The 26,065-nt window shown below is 38.9% G+C and overlaps 1 protein-coding gene across 6 annotated transcripts in view; it reads right to left on the reverse strand.

Moving 5' to 3' along the window:
* cenpj (centromere protein J) overlaps positions 1-26,065 on the reverse strand; it is a 62,846-nt gene that overhangs the window by 21,853 nt on the left and 14,928 nt on the right. For all 6 annotated transcript variants that reach the window (XM_048533085.1, XM_048533087.1, XM_048533086.1 and 3 more), the window contains 8 exons: positions 23,679-23,777; positions 21,033-21,198; positions 19,381-19,498; positions 15,441-17,091; positions 11,631-11,763; positions 8,421-8,586; positions 2,711-2,950; positions 836-913 (listed from right to left, as the gene is read on the reverse strand). In XM_048533085.1, the coding sequence (XP_048389042.1) occupies positions 836-913; positions 2,711-2,950; positions 8,421-8,586; positions 11,631-11,763; positions 15,441-17,091; positions 19,381-19,498; positions 21,033-21,198; positions 23,679-23,777 (2,651 nt within the window). The remainder of the gene's footprint in view (positions 1-835; positions 914-2,710; positions 2,951-8,420; positions 8,587-11,630; positions 11,764-15,440; positions 17,092-19,380; positions 19,499-21,032; positions 21,199-23,678; positions 23,778-26,065) is intronic.

The raw sequence follows: 26,065 nt of genomic DNA on the forward strand, positions 1-26,065 counted from the left end.
AGGTATCAATTAAGTCTTTTAGCTTCTTAGGTCTGTTCCACTATTCATTTAGATCACAGCTAATCTATACCTCAATCCCACATATTTACCTTTGCTCCATATCTCAGGTATCACACTGATGAACGTGCATTACAGTGCATCCTTCTGCAATACAATAAATCATGCCCAAGGCTCAGCATTCAAAAGTAAGTGCAACAATGTAGCGAATCTGACAATGCCTCAGTATGACTGAAACATTACTTTCTAGCTTTTTAATTCCAAACCTTTGAGAAAAAGATCAATACTCATTAAGATTTTTGGCTTTTTTAAAAAATAAATCTCCAATTTTTATGATGTTTATATATGGGCATCTTTTAAGTTCCTTTGTTCCTAGTCTTTTACTATTAAAAAAAGTTCTGATTTGTCTTTTTGTATTCAGAAAGGATGATATGATACAGAAGTCCATTTCCTGTAGTTATGTCCAACTATTAAAGTCATTCTATTTCCTTTTATAAATTCCTACAGTCATCTGCACAATTTACTTTACTTCCTAACTTAAGCATCATCTATAAACTTGGGTAGACAGCTTTCTATTACTTTATTCAATTCATTAACATATCCATAAAAGCCACTGCACTTGAGACATGCAGATTCAGAATTTTCACTTTATCTCTACTCTGTCTCCTAACGTTCTTTTGAAGTTGTTGCATTATAACTTAATTCCAGGCCCAACATTGTTGTGTAAACTCACTATTACCTTCTCAGAGCAATTATGATGATGATAATAAATGTGGCCTTATCAAGGTCTCCTATATAGATAACAAATACAACATTGTTAAAAGTTGGATGATGGTACCTGTTCAATCATGCGAGAGATTTTCTTCCCTCCTGTCAGTGCAGCTCTGCCTCTGTCTTTCTGAACATCTGGTTGAACCTATTGTTAAAAAAAACTAAGATCAGTATGCATACCTTCAGTCAGAAAATAAGATTGCTTTCAATTCTACAAAATTATTCTACAAGAAATGCTAATATTTATGGAATTACAAAACTTATTTCTCCATTCTGCACAACTGTAGGGAAAGCAATTGTGAACAATTTTTCAGTGACTTTGCTCAAAAAGTAATGTGAGATCAGGAGCATGGCTGTGATATTTAATTCCAACCAGAATGTTGAGTAATTTGACTGTTCTTTTTAGGCTATTATTCACCTGTTTCATGTGGGTTTCTAATTTGTCACGATTGATATTTTGGGCTTTCATTTCTCCTTTGATAATAGCCTTGACTAGTGATGATAGTTGACGAGCTGTCTGGGACTTCCCATGTTGATGCGACCGTCAAGAAGGCACAACAACGCCTCCTTCCTCAGGCAACTCAGGAAATTTGGCACGTCCACAAGGTCCCTCACAAACTTATACAGATGCACCACTGAAAGCCTACTGTCCAGGTGCATAACGCCAGGTCTGGCAACTGCTCTGCCCAGGACTGTAAGAAACTACAGAACATGGTGTGCACAGCCCACACCATCACAGAAGCCAGCATTCCATCCATGGACTATTTACGTGGTTCGCTGCCATGGAAAGGCAGCCAACATCAAAGACCCATCACACCCTGGTAGCTGACTTCTGCCTGATGGAACAGGTTGCAAGAGGATACAGAAGCCTGAATGCACATACAAGCAGTTTTCAGGAACAGCTTCTTTCCGGCTGTTATCAGACTGTTGAACGGAATCTAGCCTCAAATAATGTAACCTGCAATGAAACGTGTATGCTTCAAGTCTTTTTGCTCTGTACATCCTTTGCTCGCTGTGATCTGTACTGCTCGTAAACAAAGCTTTTTACTGTTTTTTTTACTGTCGTGTATTGAAATAAAGAGTTTTGGATACCATCTTGGTATTTTAATGTAAGGGTTAGTTCAATCAGTTAACAAACTGAATATAATTGTTGTTGGTCGGGGTGGGGGGGGGGTGGTTCAGAAGAGGAAAAGAAAAAGAGACATACAGCATTTTAAGTGGGTTTTGCATCGGTTAGAAGGCACTCAAGTGGAGAAAGCTGAATTGCATGAACCACTGTATGTTTCGTACAGTGACACCGAGATAGTAACTATTCTCACATATTTGGATTTACTTGCCACAGTGTTAAACGCTCAGGTGACTGTTAGTTTACAATGACATAATCTAATTTGAGATGACAGAAGAAACCTAGATGCAAGTATCATAAAATATACTGACTTAAGAAATGACCAAGGGGAGTGTTTCAGAATTATGGTACAAGCATTACATGCAACAGCATATTGTGTTATTTGTGAATTTCCTGTGACTTTGCCCATAGTGAGAGGAATAATATGCTTATTTCCTACACGTACCCTTCGTTTCTATGTTAATGCTGAGTTCTACACTAATATTTTAAAATGTTAATATGGAAATCCCAATGGAATCAATGAAAATAATTTTAGCAACTCAATCGTTCTAAAAATTCATATATATAAATTGATGAGAAGTTATTTCAAAGTAATTTGTGTGCCAAAATCTTTAACAGAATTTAAGAAACATAGAAATGATACAATACTAATTCAACAGGAAAGCCTCTTCTGATTTTCCTCCTTTTCATTAAATGATAAAATTTAAGAATTTTAATTGGACATTTGAATAGCATGTGCATAGTACCACAGCTGTCTGGGTTGGAATGTAATATGTGAAAATGCTGTCACACCCAAAGTATACTACCCAAGCTTACTGCTAATTCTGTTTTGTTTAGTCCTGGAGACGTGGTGTCCGTTTTCTTCTCAATTACAGCCTCAGCTTTCTTCCAAGTTTCCAACCGAAGTCTTTCCATAATGTTAACTTCATCTCTGAGCTCTCTGTTCTCCTTAGTCAATGTATCAATCTGGTTTCGAAGTCTTGCATGAATACTTGACCATCTTAATTCTTTTCGTTTTAGTTCTTCCTGCAAATCGACAATCTGCCGTTTCAGTGCCTATGAAAGAAAGAACAAAGTTCCAAAAGCATATGTAAATCAACTGAAAAACACTACTATAGCTAAAGTATTAGACAATTTGGGTCACTAGATCCAACCAGGTTTTATAGTGTTCTGATTGAGTCTCTTGCTATAAATTCTCATCTAAAATTTACCAGCATAATCTTTTATATGCTTTTCCTTTTATATACAGGCCAGGTGGTATGTGGCTTATAATGGAGTGCTTCCCCCACATTCCCACACAATATCTATGACATGTGGATCAGAATACAGGAATTTGCATTTCCCTAAATCCACCTATACCATTTACTTCAGCTATTCCACAGAGCAAGTCCATGTAGTCACTCAGTAAAGAAATTCCTTCTGAATTCCCATTTGAGTTTTTGTGAAATAAAATTGCATTGTGTAATAGATACAATTGCTAAACCATAAGACAATAAGACATAGGAATGGAAGGCCATTTGGCCCATCGAGTCCAATCCGCCATTTAATCATGGCTGATGGGCATTTCAACTTCACTTCCCCGCACTCTCCCCGTAGCCCTTGATTCCTTGTGAGATCAAGAATTTATTAATCTCTGCCTTGAAGACACAGGCCCACCACTCTCTGGCTGAAGAAATGTCTCCTCATTTCAGTTTTAAATTTACCCCCTCTAATTCTAAGGCTGTGCCCATGGGTCCTAGTCTCCCCGCCTAACAGAAACAACTTCCCAGCGTCCACCCTTTATGAGCCATACATTATCTTGTAAGTTTCTATTAGATCTCCCCTCAACCTTCTAAACTCTAATGAATACAATCCCAGGATCCTCAGGTTTAATCGTACATTAAACCTACCATTCCAGGGATCATCTGTGTGAATCTCTGCAGGACACGCTCCAGTGCCAGTATGTCCTTCCTGAGGTGTGGGGCCCAAAACTGGGCACAGTATTCTAAATGGGGCCTAACTAGAGCTTTATAAAGTCTCAGAAGCACAGCGCTGCTTTTATATTCCAACCCTCTTGAGATAAACAACAACTTTACATTTGCTTTCTTAATCACGGACTCTACCTGCAAGTTAACCTTTAGAGAATCCTGGACCAACACTCCCAGATCCCTTTGCACTTCAGCTTTACGAATTTTCTCACCATTTAGAAAATAGTCCATGCCTGTATTCTTTTTCCCAAAATGCAAAACCTCGCATTTGCTCACGTTGAATTTCATCAGCCATTTCCTGGACCACTCTCCTAAACTGTCTAAATCTTTCTGCAGCCTCCCCAGATCCTCAGTACCACTTGCCTGTCCACCTATCTTCGTATCATCGGCAAACTTCGCCAGAATGCCCCAGTCCCTTCATCCAGATCATTAAATATATAAAGTGAACAGCTGTGGCCCCAACACTGAAGCCTGCAGGACACCACTTGTCACTGGTTGCCATTCTAAAAAAAAAGAGCCTTTTATCCCAACTCTCTGCCTTCTGTCAGACACCAATCCTTAATCCAAGCCAGTAAGCTCACCTCGAACACCATGGGCCCTCACCTTACACAGCAGCCTCCCGTGAGGCACCTTATCAAAGGCCTTTTGGAAGTCAAGATAGATAACATCCAGTGGGTTTCCCTGGTCTAACCTACTTGTTACCTCTTCAAAAAATTCTAACAGGTTTGTCAGGCACGACCTCCCTTACTAAATCCAGGCTGACTTATTCTAACCAGACCCTGCACTTCCAAGAATTTCGAAATCTCATCCTTAACAATGGATTCTAGAATTTTATCAACAACCGAGGTTAGGCTAATCGGGCTATAATTTTCCATCTTTTGTCTTGATCCTTTCTTAAACAAGGGGGTTACAACAGCAATTTTCCAATCGCCTGGGACTTTCCCAGACTGCAGTGACTTTTGAAAGATCACAACCAAAGCCTCCGCTATGTCCTCAGCCACTTCCCTCAGAACTCTAGGATGTAGCCCATCAGGGCCAGGAGATTTATCAATTTTTAGACAAAGAACAAAGAAAATTACAGAACAGGAACAGGCCCTTCGGTCCTCCAAGCCTGCGCCAACCTTTCAGCTTTTCTAGCACTCTCTTTTGTAATGCCTACCATACTCAACTCTGCCCCGACTCTCCTTAATTGTTGGGATACTACTCATGTCTTACATTGTGAAGACTGATGCAAAGTACTTATTAAGTTCTTCAGCTATTTCCTTATCTCCCATCACTAGCCTTCCAGCATCAATTTGGAGCGGCCCAATGTCTACTTTTGCCTCTCGTTTGTTTCTTATGTATCGAAAGAAGCTTCTACTACCATTTCTAATATTACTAGCTAGCCTACCTTCATATTTGATCCTCTCCTTCCTTATTGCTCTCTTTGTTATCCTCTATTTGTTTTTGTAGCCTTCCCAATCTTCTGATTTCCCAGTGCTCTTGGCCACTTCATAGGCTGTCTCTTTGTCTTTGATACATTTCCTGACTTCCTTTGTCAGCCATGGCTGTCTAATCCCACCCCGGATAATCTTTTTCTTTGGGATGAAACTCTGTACTGTGTCCTCAATTACATCCAGAAATTCCTGCCATTGTTGCTCTATCTTCCCCGCTAGGGTCTGCTTCCAGTCGATTTTCATCAATTCCTCTTTCATGGCCCTGTAATTACCTTTATTTAAACTAACACCACTACATCCGATTTTGCCTTCTCTCTTTCAAACTGCAGACTGAACTCTACCATATTATGATCGCTGCCTCCTAAGTGTTCCCTTATTTTAAGATCTTTTATAAAGTCTGGCTCATTACATAGCACTAAGTCCAGAATAGCCTGCTCCCTTGTGGGCTCCATCACAAGCTGTTCCAAAAAGCCATCCTGTAAACATTCCATGAACTCCCTTTCTTTGGATCCACCGGCAACATTACTCACCCAGTCCACCTGCATACTGAAGTCCCCCAGGATCACCGTGACCTTGCCTTTCTGACATGCCCTATCTATTTCCCGGTGCATCTTGCGCCCCTGGTCCTGATGACTGTTAAGAGGTCTGTACATAACTCCCATTATGGTCTTTTTGCCTTTGTGGTTCCTCAACTCCACCCACACAGACTCCACATCCTCTGACCCAATGTCATTCAGTGCCGTAGATTTAATTTCATTCTTAACTAACAAGGCAACCCCGCCCCCTCTGCCCACCTCCCTGTCTTTTCAATAAGTTGTAAATTGTTCTTTCATTAGCTTGGTGCGATACCCCAGGGTGATACACAACACCTTTTCCAAGTTGTAAATCTCAGTTCTTCACCTGGTTTCTGCTTTGAGCTTTGTGATCAAACTTCTGGAGCATTACAACAAAACTTAATGCCAAGCCTAAGTAACAGCACCTCATCTTTCAACAGTGCACTTCATGGTCTTCTGGACTCAACATCAATTCCAACAATTCTTGATAACAACCTCTCTTTGCAATTTGTTTTGAGTTCTTCCCTTTCCTCCATTCAAGCTATTACTAAACTTCCACCATGCCTTTTATTTCCCTTGCACTTGCTAACAACATATAATATCTTCTCACTGATCTGACAAAAATGTCACAGGCTTCTCTCATAAATTCAACTAGACAGACTGAACATTTCCCACAAGTTCTGTTTATATTTATCAGATTTCCAGTATTTGCAGCATTTTATTTTTGTAACAGAACACTCAAAACATTAATTGTTCTTTCTCGTCTCACACAAATAATGAGATATGATGCTACAGTGCAATGCGAGTAGTATTTTTCATTAATAAATGATTCTGCCTGCATCTACCACACAACTGAACGACATCATGTTTGAATTTCAGCGCTGATATGACACGCGGTACATGGATCATATCTCCCAGAATTGGCATAATCAAATCCAAACAGTGTCCTTCACATTTACGTTTCACATTTGCTGGACAATGGTCATTTCCAACAAGTGAGAATCTAAACAAGAGAGTTTACTCAGTGTATCAAACAGAAATATTGCCTACCCTGTATCTGACTTCAAAGCCATAGCCTTGCACCTTGAGAAGTAAACACTATAAATGCAACTGTGCATTTGTTAGTGATTTTCAAGAAATCATTTTTAGTACTATATGATCTATCTTCAATGAATTTCATCCCAAATAAGTAGATGCAAAATGCATGATGACAATTACCAGAGGCAATGTCTTGCGCTCTATATTGGAACAGCTGGTTTGCACAGATGAAAAAGCCTTTAAACCAGAAACAACAGGCTTTCCATTTTGCAGAAGAAAAGCACCCAGGAACTTTTGTGATGCATCTACTTCCAGAATCGTGTCTTTCCTCAGGTTGTAGTTTGAAAAAGAGTTGAAGATATTCTGATATTATTTTGCTCCACATAAAGTGGCATATTTCTTGAGCTAGGGTCTCAGTGGAGATATGACATATTCCAAACTTTACAGAAAAGGTGAGATAATGATGAAACATCCAAGGCAACGTTATTCTTTTTATCCTTGTTAAGATTCTTCTTATCCCTTGAAGTGGGAAAATGTTTAACATCCACAATTTTGCTTCAATCAGGACGGACTTCATAGGCAAGTAAATTGACCCAAAAATACTCAGCTGGTTGATGAAGACTTAGCATTCCATGGTGTTAAATGCCGTTCCATGTCATTGTGCTGCTGCCATCAGCACTAAAAAATTGTGGTCATGCTCTGTTCTGCCTTGCTTGACATGTCTGTAATAGCTTCAGTTATATGTAATACAGCAAGGCACATTTTTAATAATTCCATCTATATGGTGTTAGAATAGATCTTGGCTTAGTCATATTCCGACGGTTACCATTGGAGCTAGTACTGTTCAGTGGCACCCTATGTGTCACGATCCCTTGAGATTTCTGACGAACAGGTTTGTCAAAGTGTTTCACATTGTTAGGATGCACTGAAAATTCAAGTGGTACAGACCATAATCAACAGCCTGCACCAACAAACCAAAAACATCAGGTGTTATTCTGCAACTCAACAGCAATTCATGAACAATCCCGAGCATGCTTATAGCTATACTCACAATCAATTTAAGATTTTCAGTTGAACTTATAAGTGGCTCCTTTACAGTTGCTAGAAATAACACGTTTAGATGCAGGAAACCATTTTCTGCAAACAAAAAGGGATACTGCGTCTTTTTTAATTACCCAGGAGTTTGGAAAGCCTTTAGTTTCCCCCATTGCACTTTTGATGGCAGCACATTGGTCAGAATTGACTTGCCAAGGAATCAGCAACTTTTTCCTTCCTTTCACTTAAATTGTTGTCATTATTTTAAATTTAGCATTTTTGCATTTGTCCCAATGAGTGCAAAAGGAAACTTTAGCAATATTTTAAAGTTATGAGAAAACTGACCAGAGAGAAAAACAAAAGAAACCATTGGTAAATTTTCAAATACAAATCAAATTACTACACATTCTTTGTCAAGAATTCAGTAAAAGCATCCCAGTTATTGAAAAGTGGACTTAATTTTCAGAAGTGTAACAATGCAAAGGGAGATTTTCACCTGTATTTCTTGCCTTTCCTTTTTGTCAGGGATTGCTCTTGCAGCAGCAGCATGTTTTTCAAAAATCATTCGCTCTTTTTGGAGTCGTTTTAATTCTTCTTTTTTATATTCCTCGAATTGAGTTAACTGTCCGGTTTTCTTACGTTCAAAGTCTGCAATTTCTTTCCTGAACATCAAACATCTTCTATTAGTTATTTTTCCCTTTATATCATATTTTAACTCAGAATCAAAACCACTGAAGTAACACCGCGGTCTTCAATTTAGTTAGTAGGATCAGTACAGAAAGATTTGTCAATCCACTATTTGGCTACTTTAGTGGGAACAAGATTAAGATGGTTTGAAATTTGGATCAGCAGTGAAGAAACCAAGTGACACAATGCAGTTGCAACATAGCCGTTGACTACAAGGAGATAGACATCGGCTGGTCAGATGGGTTGATCAGTGGCAAATCAAATTCAATCCGGATTATTGTGAGGTGAGACACTTGGGCAGCACAAACAAGGTTAGGGAATATATGATGAACAGTAGGACCCTGGGAACGTGCTAATGAGAGTAGATAGTGACAAAAAAAGAGTCATACTGGGAGGCTCTGTTCCCTCTCCACAGACGCTGCCAGATCTGCTTAATTTCTTTAGCACTTTGTTTTTACTTCAGATCTCTGGCATTTGCAGTAGTTTGCTTTCATTAACTTGCTGGTTCACTCTTTGAAGAGAGTGGAGTAGGAGTTTTTGAAATTTAAAAACATGGTGTACTAAGGTGAGCCTTGCTGGTTGGTAGAAGCCAGCTCTGGAATACCTTGGGCCAAGAGAAAGGATTTTTAAAACGACACTGGAAGATTCAACCTGGTATGGGAAGAAGTGAACCTGCTGGCAAGTTGGCTGCAGCTTGCAGCTTAATCGTTTACTCTACATATGCATCTGCCTGAAGCTTGCCAGAAAGTAAAACATGCTTTGTTCTGGTTGCATTAAATCAATACAAATGATTCTTTCATATTTAATAGGCAACTAATACATCAAAGTAATATTTAGTCAGTGTTTCCAGTCTTGTTTGTAAAAATTTTAAAACATTCAATTTTGTCCTTCAGTCACTTCAGTCAGTAGTTAGGAAATTAACCTTTTTAAAAAATGCATCCATTTCTCAGGCAATCATAAGATGACAGCAACACATTGTTTTTTTGCAAATGTTTCTGTATTGATTGCTTTCAGCGCTTAACAATATCAGCAGTAACATTTTTACTTGCTTTGTTAGTAAAACGGATTTTTAACGTTCAACCTTCCCGTTCACACACACATTAATTTTTAGGTTTTATTCCATTCTGGACAAGAAACTTAGATTCCAGATTGTCAAACATAAACAAAACATATAAACTCTACTTTTTAAACAATTCACTTATTGAGTTCTTACAACTGTGTTGCATTTCTGGATTTCTTCCACAAATAGGTTAGCTTTTAAAGCAAAGTGTATTCACATAATTTTTAAAAATGCAGAGGACACTGGCAAAAATGCTGATGGAATATGTACTGAAGCTGCTTCCAATAACTGAGAACATTAAGTAGCCTGTCTTGGTTATTGATTTTAATTGTACCGTTCAGCCATATTTAGTTCAGAATTTTCAGTAAGAGTTGCCTGTGAAATTAAGCAGCACAATTTTACATGTTAGACTTACCTACTATTCTTACTCTGGTTTAATTTGTTCATGCGGTATGGATGTCATAGCTAGATCAGCATTTATTGCCTATCCCTAACTAGTCATAAGCTGCTTTCTTGAAGGACTGTAGTTCTTGGGTTGTAAATATACCCATAGCGCTCTGAGGGAGTGAGTATGGAATACTGACACTGCAATAGTGAAGGAACAGCATATAGCTCAAAGTCAAGATGGCATGTGGCTTTTTGGAGGGTAACTTACAGGAAAAGTTGCTCCCATGGCATCTACTGCCTTAGTCCTGTTAGATGGTAGAAGAGCATGGTTTTGGAAGGTGTTGTCAGAGGAACTCTAGTTAATTGGGAAGTGCATCTTGTAGGTGTTACACACTGCTGCCACTGTATGTCAGTGGTAAGGGAAGTGAATGTTGAAGGTGTTAGTTGGGCACTGCAGAGACCTTTTTTTTAAATACTTTTGGTGGAACTGTGATTTGGTGTTAGGATTAGTTGAACTTTGAACAGCTGAATGTTTTAAAAGAAAACAAAAGCAAATGTTTGTTGCCGGTGAATGGTCTAGAAGACCATGCAACGAAGAAACACGGGCGATCTGGCATCGAGCGTTGCTATGTTCAGTGCTAGCAGCTTGGTTGAATATTGGATTGGTCAGTCAAGGGGAAACAATGGTACCCAGCCAGCCGTAGATAATATTGATTTAAAACAAAAACAGAGAGAACATTTGTTTTGTCTGGTTTTGGCAGATGCACATTGATGCTGGAAGCTTTAGGACGAGGTACTATGTTTTACTTTCTCTAGTTTTCCATTCTGTGAAAGAATTATCGAATCTTCTGAGAAAAGAATTCTAGTTTGTAAAAAATGAGTGAACAATTGTGGAAGTCAACTGAAAGTGCTCATATTCACTGCTAACTTACCTATACCAGTTATATGCCCACGAACACATTGTGGTTTGGCTTTAATGCCGTAACTTTAGCAGGACAAAGAATAAATTAATTTTTATTCAATTTATAAACTTACAAAGATCGGTTATTCATAAAGTCTGGTTAGGAACAACTGGGCAATTTTGAAGTTAACTGAATATTTTAATTTCACTGTGTCACAAATTCACTGATTGTACTATCCCTGCATCATCCAGTGCCAACTAAGCAAGCTACTTTATATGGATGGTATCGATGAGTTATTGGTTCACTACCAACAATGTTAGAGGCTATCACATAGCAATATCTCCAAAGGTCACAAATATCCAGTTCAGATTTTCATGAGATACTGTTATACCAAAGTGAGTGACTGTGTAGGGAGATGTTGGGGGTACAAGAACACCCGAAATAGGAGATTCACTTATGAAACTGCACCTAAAACAAAATTCAAACAAAGACCCAAACTTTTAGTAAATAGTAACTTGCAGTGGATTTTGTACAAGTTTTTTATTGCTTCATTCTAATGACATTCTTAAAGGGGTAGAAAAATCATTTATCTTTGTTTCGCCATCATGTTGTGGAGTGATAAGTATTGTATAAATGCTTCCTTCTATTGGAATTAACCACAAGCACATACCTGAGGTCCACCATGGCTTTTTCTCTCTCATTTCGGAGTTTGGCCAATGTAGCATTTTCTGCTCGAAATTGGTTAATTTCATGTTCTAATTCTGCCAGTTTATCCCTCAGTAACTTGGACTGGATACCAGCACCTAGTAAACAGCACAAAATATATCTAAAATGAAAGGTGTAAAAATGAAGAGTTAACATAGCTGTTACTGTTGCCTGAAGGACACAATTTAAAAGAGGAAGAAGAAAGAGGACAAAGTCCCACAGTGGGCCTCCCAACTGTCCACCGAGAGGTTAGTGAAACACCCACTAAAACCATAGCAAGAACGTATGGTGTTTGTGCTATTTTTCTTGAGGCTCTGCAACTCCAAGTCCAGCTACCATGGGCAAGCTAACTGCCAAAACAATTGCTCATTCACTCCCCAGGATTTCTAAAAAACAAAATTATAAAACTTTTCTCCAAACTATTGGAAATCTTTCCAATGTATTTTCCACTCATCCTAGCAATTATTCTCTGCACAACTTCGCTCATGCTGCTTCCACTTTTAGCTACATTCTCCCTTGAAAGCTTCACAATATACACTGGCCAATCTGTCTGTTTTCTGATTGGAATACAATATAAGAAACAGAATCAGAATCAGAATTATGCAATTCTGGACTTTGAAGCTGCTCCATAAATCAATAAGAACATGATGTAACTGAAGTATATCAACCCAGCTTGCCTTCACCACTCAGTCCTTTGAGTATAGGAATTGGGAAGTAATGCGAAGGTTGTACAGGACATTGGTGAAGCCTCTTCTCCAACAGTGTCCAGTTCTGGTTGGCCAGTTATAGGAACGATATTATTAAGCTGGAGAGGGTTCAGAAGAGATTTACCAGGATGTTGCCAGGTATGAGCAGTTTGAGTTAAAAAGAAAGGCTGGATAGGCTGGGGCTTTTTTTCACTGGAGTGTAGGTGACTTTATAGAAGTTTATAAACTAATGAGGGGTATAGATAGACAACTACCATTGACTCTATTCCCTAGGATGGGGCATTTCAAGACGAGGGGGCACATTTTTAAGGTAAGCGGAGAAAGATTTTAAAAAAGACATGACAATGTGGTGGATGTGGCTACATTTACGACGGTTAAAAAGCATTTGGATAAGTACATGAATAGGGAAGGTTTGAAAGGATTTGGGCCAGGAGCTGTCAGGTGGGACTGGTTTAGTTTGGATTATGTTCGGCGTGGACTAGTTGGACCGAAGGGTCTGTTCCGTGCTGTATGACTCTATGTCACAATATCCCCTTGTATCCAAACATCTATTAATATACTCAATGACTGGAACTACAAATCTGAGGCAGAAAATCACAGAGATAATTACAAAGGCCCTTTGGTGCCAGAACTTTCTCCTCGTCTTAGTCCTAACTGGGCAATACCTTGTTCTGAAACTATGACCCCGGGTTCTAGACTCCCAGATAGAAAACCCATCTATCCAACATCTCCATCCAGTTTGAGCTCCTTTAGATTTTAAATATTTCAATGAGAACACTACTCATTCTTCTAAATGCTGGGGAACATAGGCCTAGGGAAACACCCTCATACCAAGGATCAGCTTAGTGAACGGTCGCTGCATTCTCTTCAATGCAAGTATACCTAACTTGTTTTAGGTATGAAAACTAAAATTGTGCACAGTATTCTATATAATCTCATCAAGGACTTAACAACAGCAAGAAGATTTTGTAGACATTATACTCCAAACCCTTTGTACTGAAGGTTAACATGCCATTTGGTTTTCTAATTGCTTGAAGTACACACGTTAACTTTGATTCTTGCTGATGTTGTAATCATAATCGAAATGCCCTGCTATATAACATTCCTAAGAACAGAGTCAAATATTTTCCCTACACGATCAGCCTAACTAGCCAATAATTATGCTTTTTCTCCCCCTTCTTTGTAAAATAGCAGCATTACTTTTGCTGTCTTCTAATCCAGAGGGACTGCTCTGGAAGATCATAAATAACACATTCATGATCTTTAGCAGCCAAATCTTTAAAACATAGGGCACCAGAAATTAAGTATACAAGATTTGATGGCCACAGCCCTAATCTCTACAGTACTTTTTCTTCAAGGTCACCACTCACAAAATTCTCCCTTCCAACTTATTTTTCAGCTCCATCCAAACAGATTCTACGTGAATTTTTAAAATCCAAATTTTTTTCTTTGTACTGTCTACCCAATCATTTAGCATTGCTGAAACCCTGGCCCTTTTTCTATTTTGACTAACCCTTCTAAAAGACATTGCAAATTATTGAATCCCACCTTTAGTCGTACTGCAGACACACACCACTAGAGGCTTTTAGAAATCTTGTGGCATAAGCTCATCCATTTATTTGTGAAACTCTGTGCATTCAATACAGTGCTTTAGCTTTGCTGTTTTTCTGTTATCCCCCGATGGTACCTTAGTCAGTAATATGCCATAATCTTTAAGCTCCCTGTCCCTTTGTAACACACTGCTTATTTTTATCCAGCCTTAACATTTTAATCACTTTACATAATAAAAAGTAGAACATCATTTTTGCACATTAAAAATCTATGGAAATTATCATTCGAGAAATAGGATTATAATCAAGTGCCATTAATGACAAACAGCATTGACAGTTTCACAATTATTACAAAGAACAAAAACAAACAAACAAACAAACAAACAAACAAATAATCTATAGGATTTTCTGAAGAAGGGTCTAGGTCCAAAACATCAGCTTTCCTGCTCGGCCTGCTACGTTCATCCAGCTGTACACCTTGTTATCTCAAACAAACAGACACAGTCTGTTGTGCTCCTAGCCAGCATTTTATGCCCTGTTGGGCTTTTATTTTTCTTTTCTAAACAGCTCCTTTTGCATAATTCCTGTCTAACTGCCTTCCTATCTCTCTTGTGCTGCTGAGTGTGTTTTTCTTATTTATTGCCTGCTTTTAGACGGGGGCTGATCGAAGACCTGGTGGTGAAGTGACACAAAGTGCTGCAACCTTCCACCGTAGTGAAAAAGTGTACTTCAAATGATCAATGGCTACCTCTCAATTCACAACCGAATGTCTTTCTTGTATCGTCCTCAGTCCAGTTCTGACACCCTCAACCTACTATTCGTTGACTGCTTCTGCTCTAGTGTCAAATACCATTCTTGCTTTCAGTCTCTACTGCATATGCTGTGGTTCCACTTATTCTATTTTTCCTCTGACCTTCAACTCAATGTCTCTTCCTTAATTAGCAACTCTAAGAGATATAGGCAAATGTATTATCCTATTTCCTCTCTTTCTAGTATACCTCCAATTTGTAATCTCTCTCTGCAACTGGCCAATAATATGGTGGGAATTGACTAAATAGGTTTTCAATGCGGGTATAAACCTCAAGATATATAAAATTTTCCCAAGTTGGCCTTACGCTAAGGCTAGCTCTCCCTACATTTAGGTGAATAAGCAATCATTATCCTGATTCTAAATCTCCTGACAGTTTGTCAAGTTGAACAAGAACAAGCAGCATTTCACCTCCAGTTTCATATCTACAAACGTTTCATCATCTTGACTGCCTGTCTCTCCCTACAGTATACAAAACATTTGTTATTTTCAAAGTGCTTAAAAAGGAAGTCAGGATATAATATTTAACATTAATAGAATTATTCAATTTTTTTAAAAATCCTGTTCTCAGCCACTGAAGGTTGGCCATACCAGCTCTAGCCCAACAAAAATACTGACCTCCCCAGTGTGCAAGAAGCTTTTTCAAATCCTTAATGAAAACTTACACCGGTTTCATTTTGATTTAAGAACCATAAAGTATACAGATATACCTATTGGTTTATCATTCACAGCTTTAAATTTTTGTTCCAGTCCTTGATCAAATCCAGGCTCAGTCTTGGATTTCAGTGAAGGAAACAATCTCTTTATCAAATCAGTGACTGGGGGCGATTCTGTGGCTTTGTCCATGTTCTTTTCCTCCACATCATCTCCCTTCTTAGCAGAAGCAACTTTTCTTTGCATAGTTTTATCCTCATTAGTTCTTCCAGAACAGAAACATTGATCTACTACAGAAGAATTAGCAGGCTCTGCTGAGTTATCTTCATGTTTAATTAATCCACTTTCGTCCAGGTCAGTCCATGTCTGTTCATCATCAAAATCAGCATTTTCTTGATGCAAAGTTGAACTGCTTTCACATCTGGAATTGAAGAGAGATGAATCTTGTTTCTGGCTCAAAAAAACCTTTCTGTTTTCTATTACAGTAGGCATTTCAATATCAACATCAGACGACGAGGAGGACGACAAGTCAAGATCTGTATCCACGTTCTTGGCTTTACTGAGAATATCTGTTGGTTTTTTTCTACATTTAGATTTAGGGTCATCTTCTTTGTCACTACTGCAGACTACAGACTGCTTCCTCGTTTTTTCAGTTGTCAGTGTGGACTCAAGGTCATCGATTTCAGAATCCAAAGTGATATTACAATTGCTATATTCATCCTCTAAAGGATCACAGTCAACAGCTTTGAATGCTACTTTATTGGTGGCTGATGAGTCTAAAACAGTTTTCCCATTTTCTTTTACCCCATTCCTATGTTCTAACACATTATGACTTTTAAGATTAACATTTTCCTCAAAATCTGTATTCCCACAATGCACCAACCCATTTGAATTTTCAATGGTTTGGTGTTGCTCAGATTTGACTGGGGTAGATGACAATCTGCGACATTCATTGTTTTGCCAGTTACCCTGTACCATTTTTAGTACAAAGGAAGAATTACTAGAGAAGGAAAGTTCTTCAGCCGCCTCCTCCAGAAATTCAAATTCATTCAATTCTATATTTTCTTTCTCTTTTTCCTTGTTCCACTTCTCCAAATTTTTCTGAAATGATGTTTCAAGTGTATATTCATGTCCATTTGCTTCTTTATTACTTGGCCATAGAGGAACCACATGTTCATTTGTGTGAAATTTACCACCATTATGAACTGCTGTTGGTCTACCTGAAGTCACAGTGCTCTGTCCAGTTTGTTTTGATGCACTCTGTTCGTATTTTTGAGCCATGTTTGCACTCTCCGTTTTAGTGATTTTAGGGATATTTTGAATTTTACCAACTGATGTAATTTTTTTTCTGTCTGCCTGCATTTTCAGAGGTGACCGGAGGGAGTTTTCTTCTTTACCATTCTCCAAAGCAGTTAACTTTTTAACACACAAAGCAGAGTTGTACTTTCCTTTACTATTTGCTGCTGGATTATTGATAAGCCCAGCTGAGCTTCCGAAATGATTTTCTTTGTTTAATATTGTGAATTTACACTGCAATTTTTCATGTATTGTGTTCACTGAACTTTGAGAACCAGCTGTCTGTTGGTTCGTTATGTTTGTTTCCTTATCAGTTGTTTTCTTGGATGTCAAATATCTTGACTTAACATTTGAGAATCTTGCTAGTCCTTCACCACGCTTCAGAAACTTTCTCTTTTGATTTTTTCTGTCCTATAAAAGCATAGATGTATTAATTAAGAATTCAGTGACAGTTCTGAAATAGTTCTTAAAATTTATACTGTTATCTTGATGCATTAAAGACATTTAAACAAAATTCGATTTTCAAACTTGCTAAAAAAAAAGTGTTGACTTCAAAGAATACCACAAACTGTATTTCCAGACCTATTCTCAAAATTGGGAACATAAAGGGGCAGGATCAGAAGTAGTAATGTTGGCCAAAATTCAATGGAGCAGTTTATGGAGCATTTTGTTTGGGCTGAAAAATTCTGGAAGTGGAAGCAGATAATGAGATTAATAGGACATCTGAAAAGCAGGAACAACAGTCTACCTCCATTGAGATTTAAGGACATAGGGAAAAATGAACAGAAAGAATTTTTGTTTTCCTTAAGGGTCCCGACCCAAAACATCAACTTTCCCGCTCCTCTAATACTGCTTGGCCTGCTGTGTACCTCCAGCTGCACACAGTGTTATGTCTACTAGGGTTTAATACATCATAACGAAAAGAAGGAAAGACTGAGTTAAAAGTATGGAAGACAGTCTCAAAACTGGTAGGTCTAGATAAGGAGAAATTTCTCCACTCAGAACTGTGATGTTTTGTAATTAGCTAATCCAGAGGGCTGTACATGCTCACTGAGTAGATTCAGCACAGAATTGCACTGATATTTGGGAATAACAGGTGCGAGAAAATAATACTGGGAAGTGGAGTTGATGTTGATGTCTTACTATTCTCTGCCTTAGATGCATGCAAAGGCTTTGCTTCAACTGCCTTCCGAGGTAGAGGGTTCCAACGAATACACAGTTCATGTTCACAAGCTAATCATCATGACAGAGACATAGTAAGAATGCAATAAAATCCTTAATGGGAAAGCTGGACTCGCTCGGATCGGGTGCAGTGTGTGGGGGAGGGGGTTGGAGGGAGGAGAATTGGGAAGGTGAAGATGGAGCAACAGGAGGGTTGGGGAGCGAGAAAGGGAGGGGGTGAGTGAGAGAGGGTGCCTTCCTGCTGCTACACCCTCTTTGTAGCCCCTCCCACCATGACCATGGCTCCTGGATTGATTCTCTCCCTCTCCCGCCCCTAAATCCTGGTTCTCCCCCCATCTTCCAATTCTATTTTTCCCCTCGCCCAACCCCCCAGCCCTGTCCATTCTCTCTCTTGCCCACCAGCACCGTTCACCCTGTTCTTCCTAGTGTCCATTCTCTCCCCACAGCGACCACCAGACCCCTCCATTCTGCTCCACCACTCCCATCAGTTGTCCACCGACACCATCAGCCCCAATTGATTCCCGCTTCCATGTTATACCTGTTTTGCGCACACGTGGAGTACGGACTTTGCTATGATGCAATGATGTAGAGGTATTTGGAACCTTCGACATGTAAGTTTCCAAGTGCATGCCAACATGCATCCCCACAGTTCCAGTGTCATTAGACACTACCTTAGTGCTTGGTCTGCTCCCTTGTTTTCCGCAGCCTTTAATTTTTGATATCATGGGTGCACCCCTGGTAGACAGGTATTTATTTGGGTGATTGGGTGTTTTGGTAGTAGGCGTTTTAGATAATGAACAAAAAGGAAAAAGCTGGGTTTGATTACCCTGGTGAGCAGCTTTGGTGATCATTAATTGTGTATTTTTGTTAATTTGGTGTGGCCTGACATGTAATAGGAGCCAGGTTGTTCCCCAGTGGGAACTTCTAGACACAGAAAATGTACAGGAGGGAAAGGTGGAAACTGGCGTTTGTGATAAACAATAGATTCACAATAAAACCCTTGTAAGTCTTTGAAAACAAATGTATGTTGCTGCTTAATTTAACATATGGATATTGGTCTTTCAAATGACAGACTTCATAGAGAACTCCCCCGCTCTTCTTGGGAATAATGTTCCACAATCTTTGCATAGATGATAAGGGCAGTTGAGGCTTCAGTTTAGTCACTCATTTGCAAGATAACACCTGTCACAGTACTGACTGAAATATCAGTCTTAATTTTGTGCTTTAATCTCTGGAGTGAATTTTGATCCAACACAATGGCAGAGCAGCAACCTTCTGTGCCATAAACAACGCTAAGTTTCTAATCTACAACCTCTGGCACTGAAATGAAGAATGCAGACAGCTTCCCAATTGAGTCATTTTGAAATCTGACAAATAATCATTAAATTAATATGAATAACTTAAGTAGCAAATGATTTCTAATTTTTCTACTATTTTATGGCATGAAATGCTGTTTCACAAATCTCAAATTGAATGTTTACCTTAATGCATTTTACATTGACTGTTCCAAATACAAACCTGTGAATGATTCAATTTAAGTTGTTGTTGTTTCAACCTCTCTTCTTCCATTTGCATCTGTTTCTCCAAGTACTCTTCATAAGTTTCCTTCCGTATATCTGGTCCAGGTCTAATTGGTCTATGAAAAATATTAACAAGAGCATTTTTTTTGGAATTCGTCCAGTTTAAAATCACAGTTCAACAATCTTTGCAGTTTACATATCTGCCTGTAAATATAAAACATTTTAAATAAGATATCAATATAAAATGGTCATATGTATTTTCATTAACATTTCAATCCACCACAAACACATACAATTGTTTTAGACTGTGCAATTTTATTATTGTACAATTTAATATTTTATAAATTAGGATTTTGCCAATCATTTATTAGCAGGGTAATTAAAGTAACAAGCCAGAAGCTGGGAATACTGCGGCAATTAACTCACTTCATGACTCCTCCAAGCCTGTCCACCATCTAAGGCTCAAGTCAGGAGTGTGACGGAATATTCCCCACTTGCCTGGATGACAGAGCCCCAACTACCCTCAAGAAACTTGCTACCATCTAGGACAAAGCAGCCCACTAGATTGGCACTACATCCACAAGCATCCACTCCCTCCACCACCGACACTCAGTAGCAGCAATGTGTACTGTCAACAAGATGCACTGCAGAAATTCAACAAAGATCCTCAGACAGCACCTTCCAAATCCACAACCACTTCCATCTAGAAGGACAATGGCAGCAGACATACGGGAATATCACCAGCTCCAAGTTCCCCTCCAAGCCGCTCACTACCCTGGCTCTGAAAATATATTGCTGTTCCTTCACTGTCACTGGGTCAAATTCCTTCCCTACAGCAGGTGGACTGCAGCGGTTCAAGAAGGCAGCTCACCACCATCTTCTCATGAGCCATTAGCACTGGGCAAGAAATGCTGGCCAGCCAATGACACCCACATATGAATAAAAAAACAAAAAAACGCTTTATTTGATATATAAGCAGTTCCCCAGGTTGCAAAGAGGTTCCATTGTGGAGTCTGTTCGCAAGTCGATTTGTATGCAAGTTGGAACACTTTGTAGGACAATGTAAAGTTGCTGTTCACAAGTCCAAAGAAACATCTGAGATAACAAGGTGTAGAGCTGAATGAACACAGCAGGACATGCAGCATCAGAGGAGCAGGAAAGCTGACGTTTCGGGTCTGAACCCTTGTTCAGAAAATGTTGGCAGATATGTAAACTGCAAAGATTACTGAACTGTGATTAAGCTAGAGGAATTCCAAAAAAAAAATGCTTATTAATATTTTTCATAGACCAATTAAACTCAGGCTAGATACAAGGAAGGACATTTATGAAGAGTACTTGAAGAAACAGATGCAAATGGAAGAAGAGGTTGAAACAGAAAATTTTCTAAAGGGTCCAGACCCGAAACGTCAGCTTTCCTGCTTCTCTGATGCTGCCTGGCCTGCTGCGTTCATCCAGCTCAACACCTATTATCTCAGGTTCTCCAGCATCGGCAGTTTCTACTATCTCTCCCCCAGCAAATATCTGCATGTCATGCCTTTAAAATTACACCCCTATATGGGATGACAATGTTAAGCACAAGCTTTCGTAAGTCAGATGTGCATAAATCAAAGTGCCTTGTGTTCATTATGAGAGTTCCAACCTTTCATTTACCTTTCCTCTAAAGCTGTAAAGGATAGAGGATCTTTATGATCATGTTTTTCAGATGGAGATGGAAGGAAAGATGTACTTGTACAATCTTTATTTCCTTGATGTGTGTTTGAAGGTTCTCCTGAAAATGAACATCCTGAATTTGGTTCATCCTGGACTTTGCTTTCACCTACAAAAGATTTTTGTTTTCAAAAATTAGAAAGGCACATATTTTGTAGGGTCTCGCAATACTAACTTTGTATCCTGTACTTAACGACTTTTGTACTGTCAGGGCTGAAATACAGCACTGTCAGATCTCATTTGCAAAATTTTTGAACTATTTCATGACCAAATGTCATATAAAGAACTTTCATTTGTAAAACATCATACCTCTCAAATATCCAAAAATAAATTACATTGTTTTATGCAAATAAGTATGGGAGCCAAGTAATGCACAAGATCCCACAAACTACAAAAATGTCATTTGTCTATTTATGATCCTATTTGAAGAAGGATTTTCTTAAAAATTCATTCAAGAAACATGGGCATCGCTGACTGGGTCAGCATTTATGCCCATTCATCGTTCTCCTTGAAAAGATGGTGGTGAGCTGCCTTCTTAAACCACTGCAGTCGGTTTGATTTAGATATATCCAGAACGCTACTGGGGAAGGAATTCGAGGATTTTGACCCAACACCACCAAAAGGAATAGCAACATGTATTTCTAAGGTCATGATGATGAGTAGCTTGGAGAGGAACATACAGGTGGTAGCATTCCCATGCATTTGCTGATATTGTCCTTCGATATGGTAGTGGTCAAGGGTTTAGAAGGTGCTGTCCAACAACCCTAAATGAATTTCTGCAATGCATCATGCAAATGAAACACACAGATGTTACTGTGCTTAGTGCTGGAGGAGGTAAATGTTTGAGAATGGGATGCCAATCAATTGGGCTGCCTTGTCCTCAAAGGTGCGTAGCTTGTTGAAGGTTGTTGGAGATTCACTTATCCAGGCAAGCGAGGAGTATTCCATCACTCTCCTGACCTATGCCTTACTGACTGACTTTGAGGAGTCACATGGTATATTACTCACTCTCTTGTTGGAGACAGTAATTGCCAGGAACTTGCAAGATGGGGATGTTACTTGGCAATTATTAGATAGCCTAGATTGCTTCAAACATGGAGTGCTTTAGTATGTAGGGGGTCATGGATGGTAGTGAACATAGTTTTCTGATGACTGCACATTCTCACTTCTGAATTGATGATGGAGGGAAAGTCATTGGTGAAGCAACTGAAAGTGGTTTGACCTACAGTGAGAGAGCGCTAAGAGCAAGAGACCAGTACCAAATGCATATTCTCCTCCTCATTAGTATTAGCATTTTGCAGGGCTCATTGCCTCCATTACACTCTGGTCCACTCTTCCAAAGTCCCTAACACATCCATTACTCTACCATAGGGAATTGCCTGCAATCACAGATGTACCACTTGCCCATTCACCTCCTCCCTCCTCACTAATCAGTGGCCCAAAACAACTTCCATAGGAAGCAGCATTTTACTTGTACTACTTTAGATCTAATCTACTCTATTTGCTGGTCAATAGTCTCCTTTAGACCAAATATAGACACGGGTGACCATTGTGTGAAACACTTTTGCTCCAGCAGTAGGAATCACACCAACCTTACCATTGCTTGCTATTTCAATAAATCACCTTGCTTCCACACTTGTATTTCTGCCCTTTACAATTTAAGAATGTCACAAATAAGTTCAACGCTAGCTGGAGAAACAGCAGCCCTATTTCCTGTGCAGACACTTTACAGATTCTAGGATTCATTACTGACACGCACAACTTCAGAATTTGACCTCTATACTCAATTTTCTTTTGTTTACACCCTTCCCCAGGAAGAATCTGGTTTGTAATATATTAGCTTTGCTCTCAGCAGAGCGTAATCATTTTCTCCTTTTCACTTTAACATTTACACTTGTTATATAAATATGTTTCCTCTACTACCATTACTACTGCCTTTTTTCTTTGGTCTGAGCATCCTCACAGTCTGTTCCACTAACACCTTTACCCAACTTGTCAACAGCAGGGAGAAAAAGAGAAAAAAAAAATCACCATTTTCCAGTTTCCTTCAGTTCCGAAGTGGGATACCAGATTTGAAACATTAACTCTGTTTCTCTCTTCACAGGAGCTGCCCAACCTGCTCAACGTCTCCAGCACTTTGTTTTTATCCCCAGTTCACTACCTGGGTTTCTGAATTACTAACCCAGTAAGATTATCACTGTGCCATTGTTTTGCCAGTGGGCAGGAAACCAGCAAAGCTCTGCACTTCTAAATAATGTCACATGATAGTTAATGACCAGAATCGCAGGGTTACACAATGTTACAGCCCCTCAGCACTGAACAGAAGTGGTCAGTTTAGTTCAGATAAACAGGTTTGTAATCTGCAGTTTTCTGAATCAGATGTGTGAACAAACAATTGAACAAAACTGACACTTGGAAATGTTGTTCTTTGGCAACTTCCAATTAGTTTCTAATGCAACAGTAGCTTCAACACTATTTCACCTCTGAACATATTTATATTAATATATATTTATAGCACAGCTATTTCTCATATCTGTATAAATATTCCAAAGTGAAATTGTCATGCAAGTTACTGTTTTATTTGCTTACCTTCGAGGACATCATTGTCATGTTTAGTATGCCGTTCTCTTTGCTTGACAGCATTAACAAGATATTGTTTTTCTGTATTTTGCAATTTACTTAAAGTTCCTGGAAAAGAGAATGCAGGAGGAAGATTTAAAAATTCAAAGACAACTTTCTCAACAGTAACAACTAGACAGAAGTTAAAAGTGAAACTATCCTTACCAAAATAATGATAACAAACATGACACCCAGCTGCATGGAACACAACAGACATTAAAGAAGCTGAATTATACATGGTTATTTCAGCTGTATATGTTCTATTATTGCAGCTCCCTAGGAAAACGCCAGTGATATTAAGCCAATCTTCCTTACATTTATCAATTCCAGACATGACCAACAGAATTCAAAACTTCATCTGTGGATCAATGAAACAAGTCACACACCATAACTGGGCAATCTAGAACGTTACTGTTTAACAAATTTCACAAAAGGTCTCTGTAAGGCTTCTCTTCCAATTCAATTCATCCGGGGGCTGAACCTTCCTCAATGACAACACAATCACATACTGCTGACAAATGCCAAGTTGAGCATCAGAACCAACTGCAGCACGTAGTAAAATGATTTATATTCATAACAATTTTCAGCAGCTGAAGAACACTTGGTATCTGCAGTCCTGGCCTAGTGGATCCATTCCAGAGGGTAGATAAAAATCCAAACAAAAAACATTTGACACAGAGAGATTTTTAAATCGTACTTTCCAATGTGCATTCCCCTAAGATTCCACTGTTGGTTCCCATTGTCCAAGTTTCAGCCACACTTACAATTAATTCAAGAGACAAGGAAACAATTTCAGGGGAGGTGATGGCCTAGTAGTATTATTACTAGACTGTTAATCTAGAGGTAACATATTGGGATCCAGGTTCAAATCCTGCCAAGGCAGATAGTGGTATTTAATTGAGATATTAAAAAAACTGAGTTTTGGAAAATTCTATCTGATTCATTAAAGTCCTTTAGGAAAGGAAACTGCTATCCTTACCTGGTCTGGTGTACATGTGACTCCAGACCCATGACAAAATGGTGGACTCTTAACTGCCCTCTAGGCAGTTGGGGACATTAAATGCTGGCCTAGTCTGTGATGCTCATATTGCAAACAAATGAAAAAAAATGAACAAGGTGGAGTAGGAATGCTGGCAATTGGCCAATATATTCAGAATCATGTAATCTTGTTCAAAATGTAGGCAGGCAATCTGCTTGTTTTAAAAAATTTAAACAATTTGGCAGTCAACTTTCAATCATCATGGTAGCATATCTACCAATCAATCAGCATATTCTTCTCACACAGTATACATGTTGTTTTCCTTTTACTTTGATATTTCTTGTGAATTGTCCTAATGAACACAAAATAAAAAGTTTTAACAAAATGTGTCATTTTCAGCAATATTATAACTCAGTAATATTTAATATATTACTTCTGTTTATGGCACAGGGAGAGATGATGGTGTGAGATTTATCAAAACACCCGTGCTCACAATCACAGAACTACTGGAGACAAAGTCGTGGAAACAAGTTCTTTTATTGTGAGTCTGCAGAGTTGGGTGCCCCCCGAGAACCGGAGAGACCCTGATACAGAGTTTGCAGTCTTCTTTCATACATCCCATTCATTATGTATTCAGGCGCCAATGTTTGTATTCCCTTGGGCCTCCCTAAGTGGGCGTCCCCATCTGTAGTTCAGCTCTGGCTTTTACTATTCTTTACGATGCATGTGCCATAGCTGCCTGTGGCCACATACCTTTCACCTAGTTAGCCCAAAGTGTTTCCCGGATCCAGTTTTAGCTGGTTCTTAATTGGTCCTTATTATTATCTTCTGCTCACTCAAGCTGATCCCCCATACTGTGCACTGCCGCCTCACCACTTCTCCTTATTGCTATCACATCTGTGACTAAATTCCTGTCCAAGTGTTAACTGTTGTGCCTAAGTTCATCTACTAGTGTTAACTGTAGTTTAACCACTGTCCTGTAGCACTCCATTTCTCTCAATGGCATTTAAAGAAGAGAGCATGCAACCGTTTACTGAACATGTCCAGTTCTTCTCATACCATTCTCCTTGTTGCTTCCACAGTTGTGCATTTATAAATGAATTCTAGACTACTTTTAACTCAACTTACTAAGGTAATGCATTGTAATCTGCAACTCAGCCCCATATCTAACAATTCATAAGGCAAAAACATGTGCTTATCTGTGTTCCTGTAGTTTGCGCTAGAACAGGTCACCAGCCAATCATGACTGGCTAAGACAGCTCTCAATCTTACCATCTACCATGGGTGTTTTGGAACGATTTACAGGTTGATAATTAATATTTGGCCATGTTATAGACACACCTTCCACAGACATCCAGTCCTGGTGCAGACTTGAACT

The sequence above is a fragment of the Stegostoma tigrinum genome, chromosome 6 (assembly GCF_030684315.1).
Source record: "Stegostoma tigrinum isolate sSteTig4 chromosome 6, sSteTig4.hap1, whole genome shotgun sequence".
Taxonomy (NCBI): domain Eukaryota; kingdom Metazoa; phylum Chordata; class Chondrichthyes; order Orectolobiformes; family Stegostomatidae; genus Stegostoma; species Stegostoma tigrinum.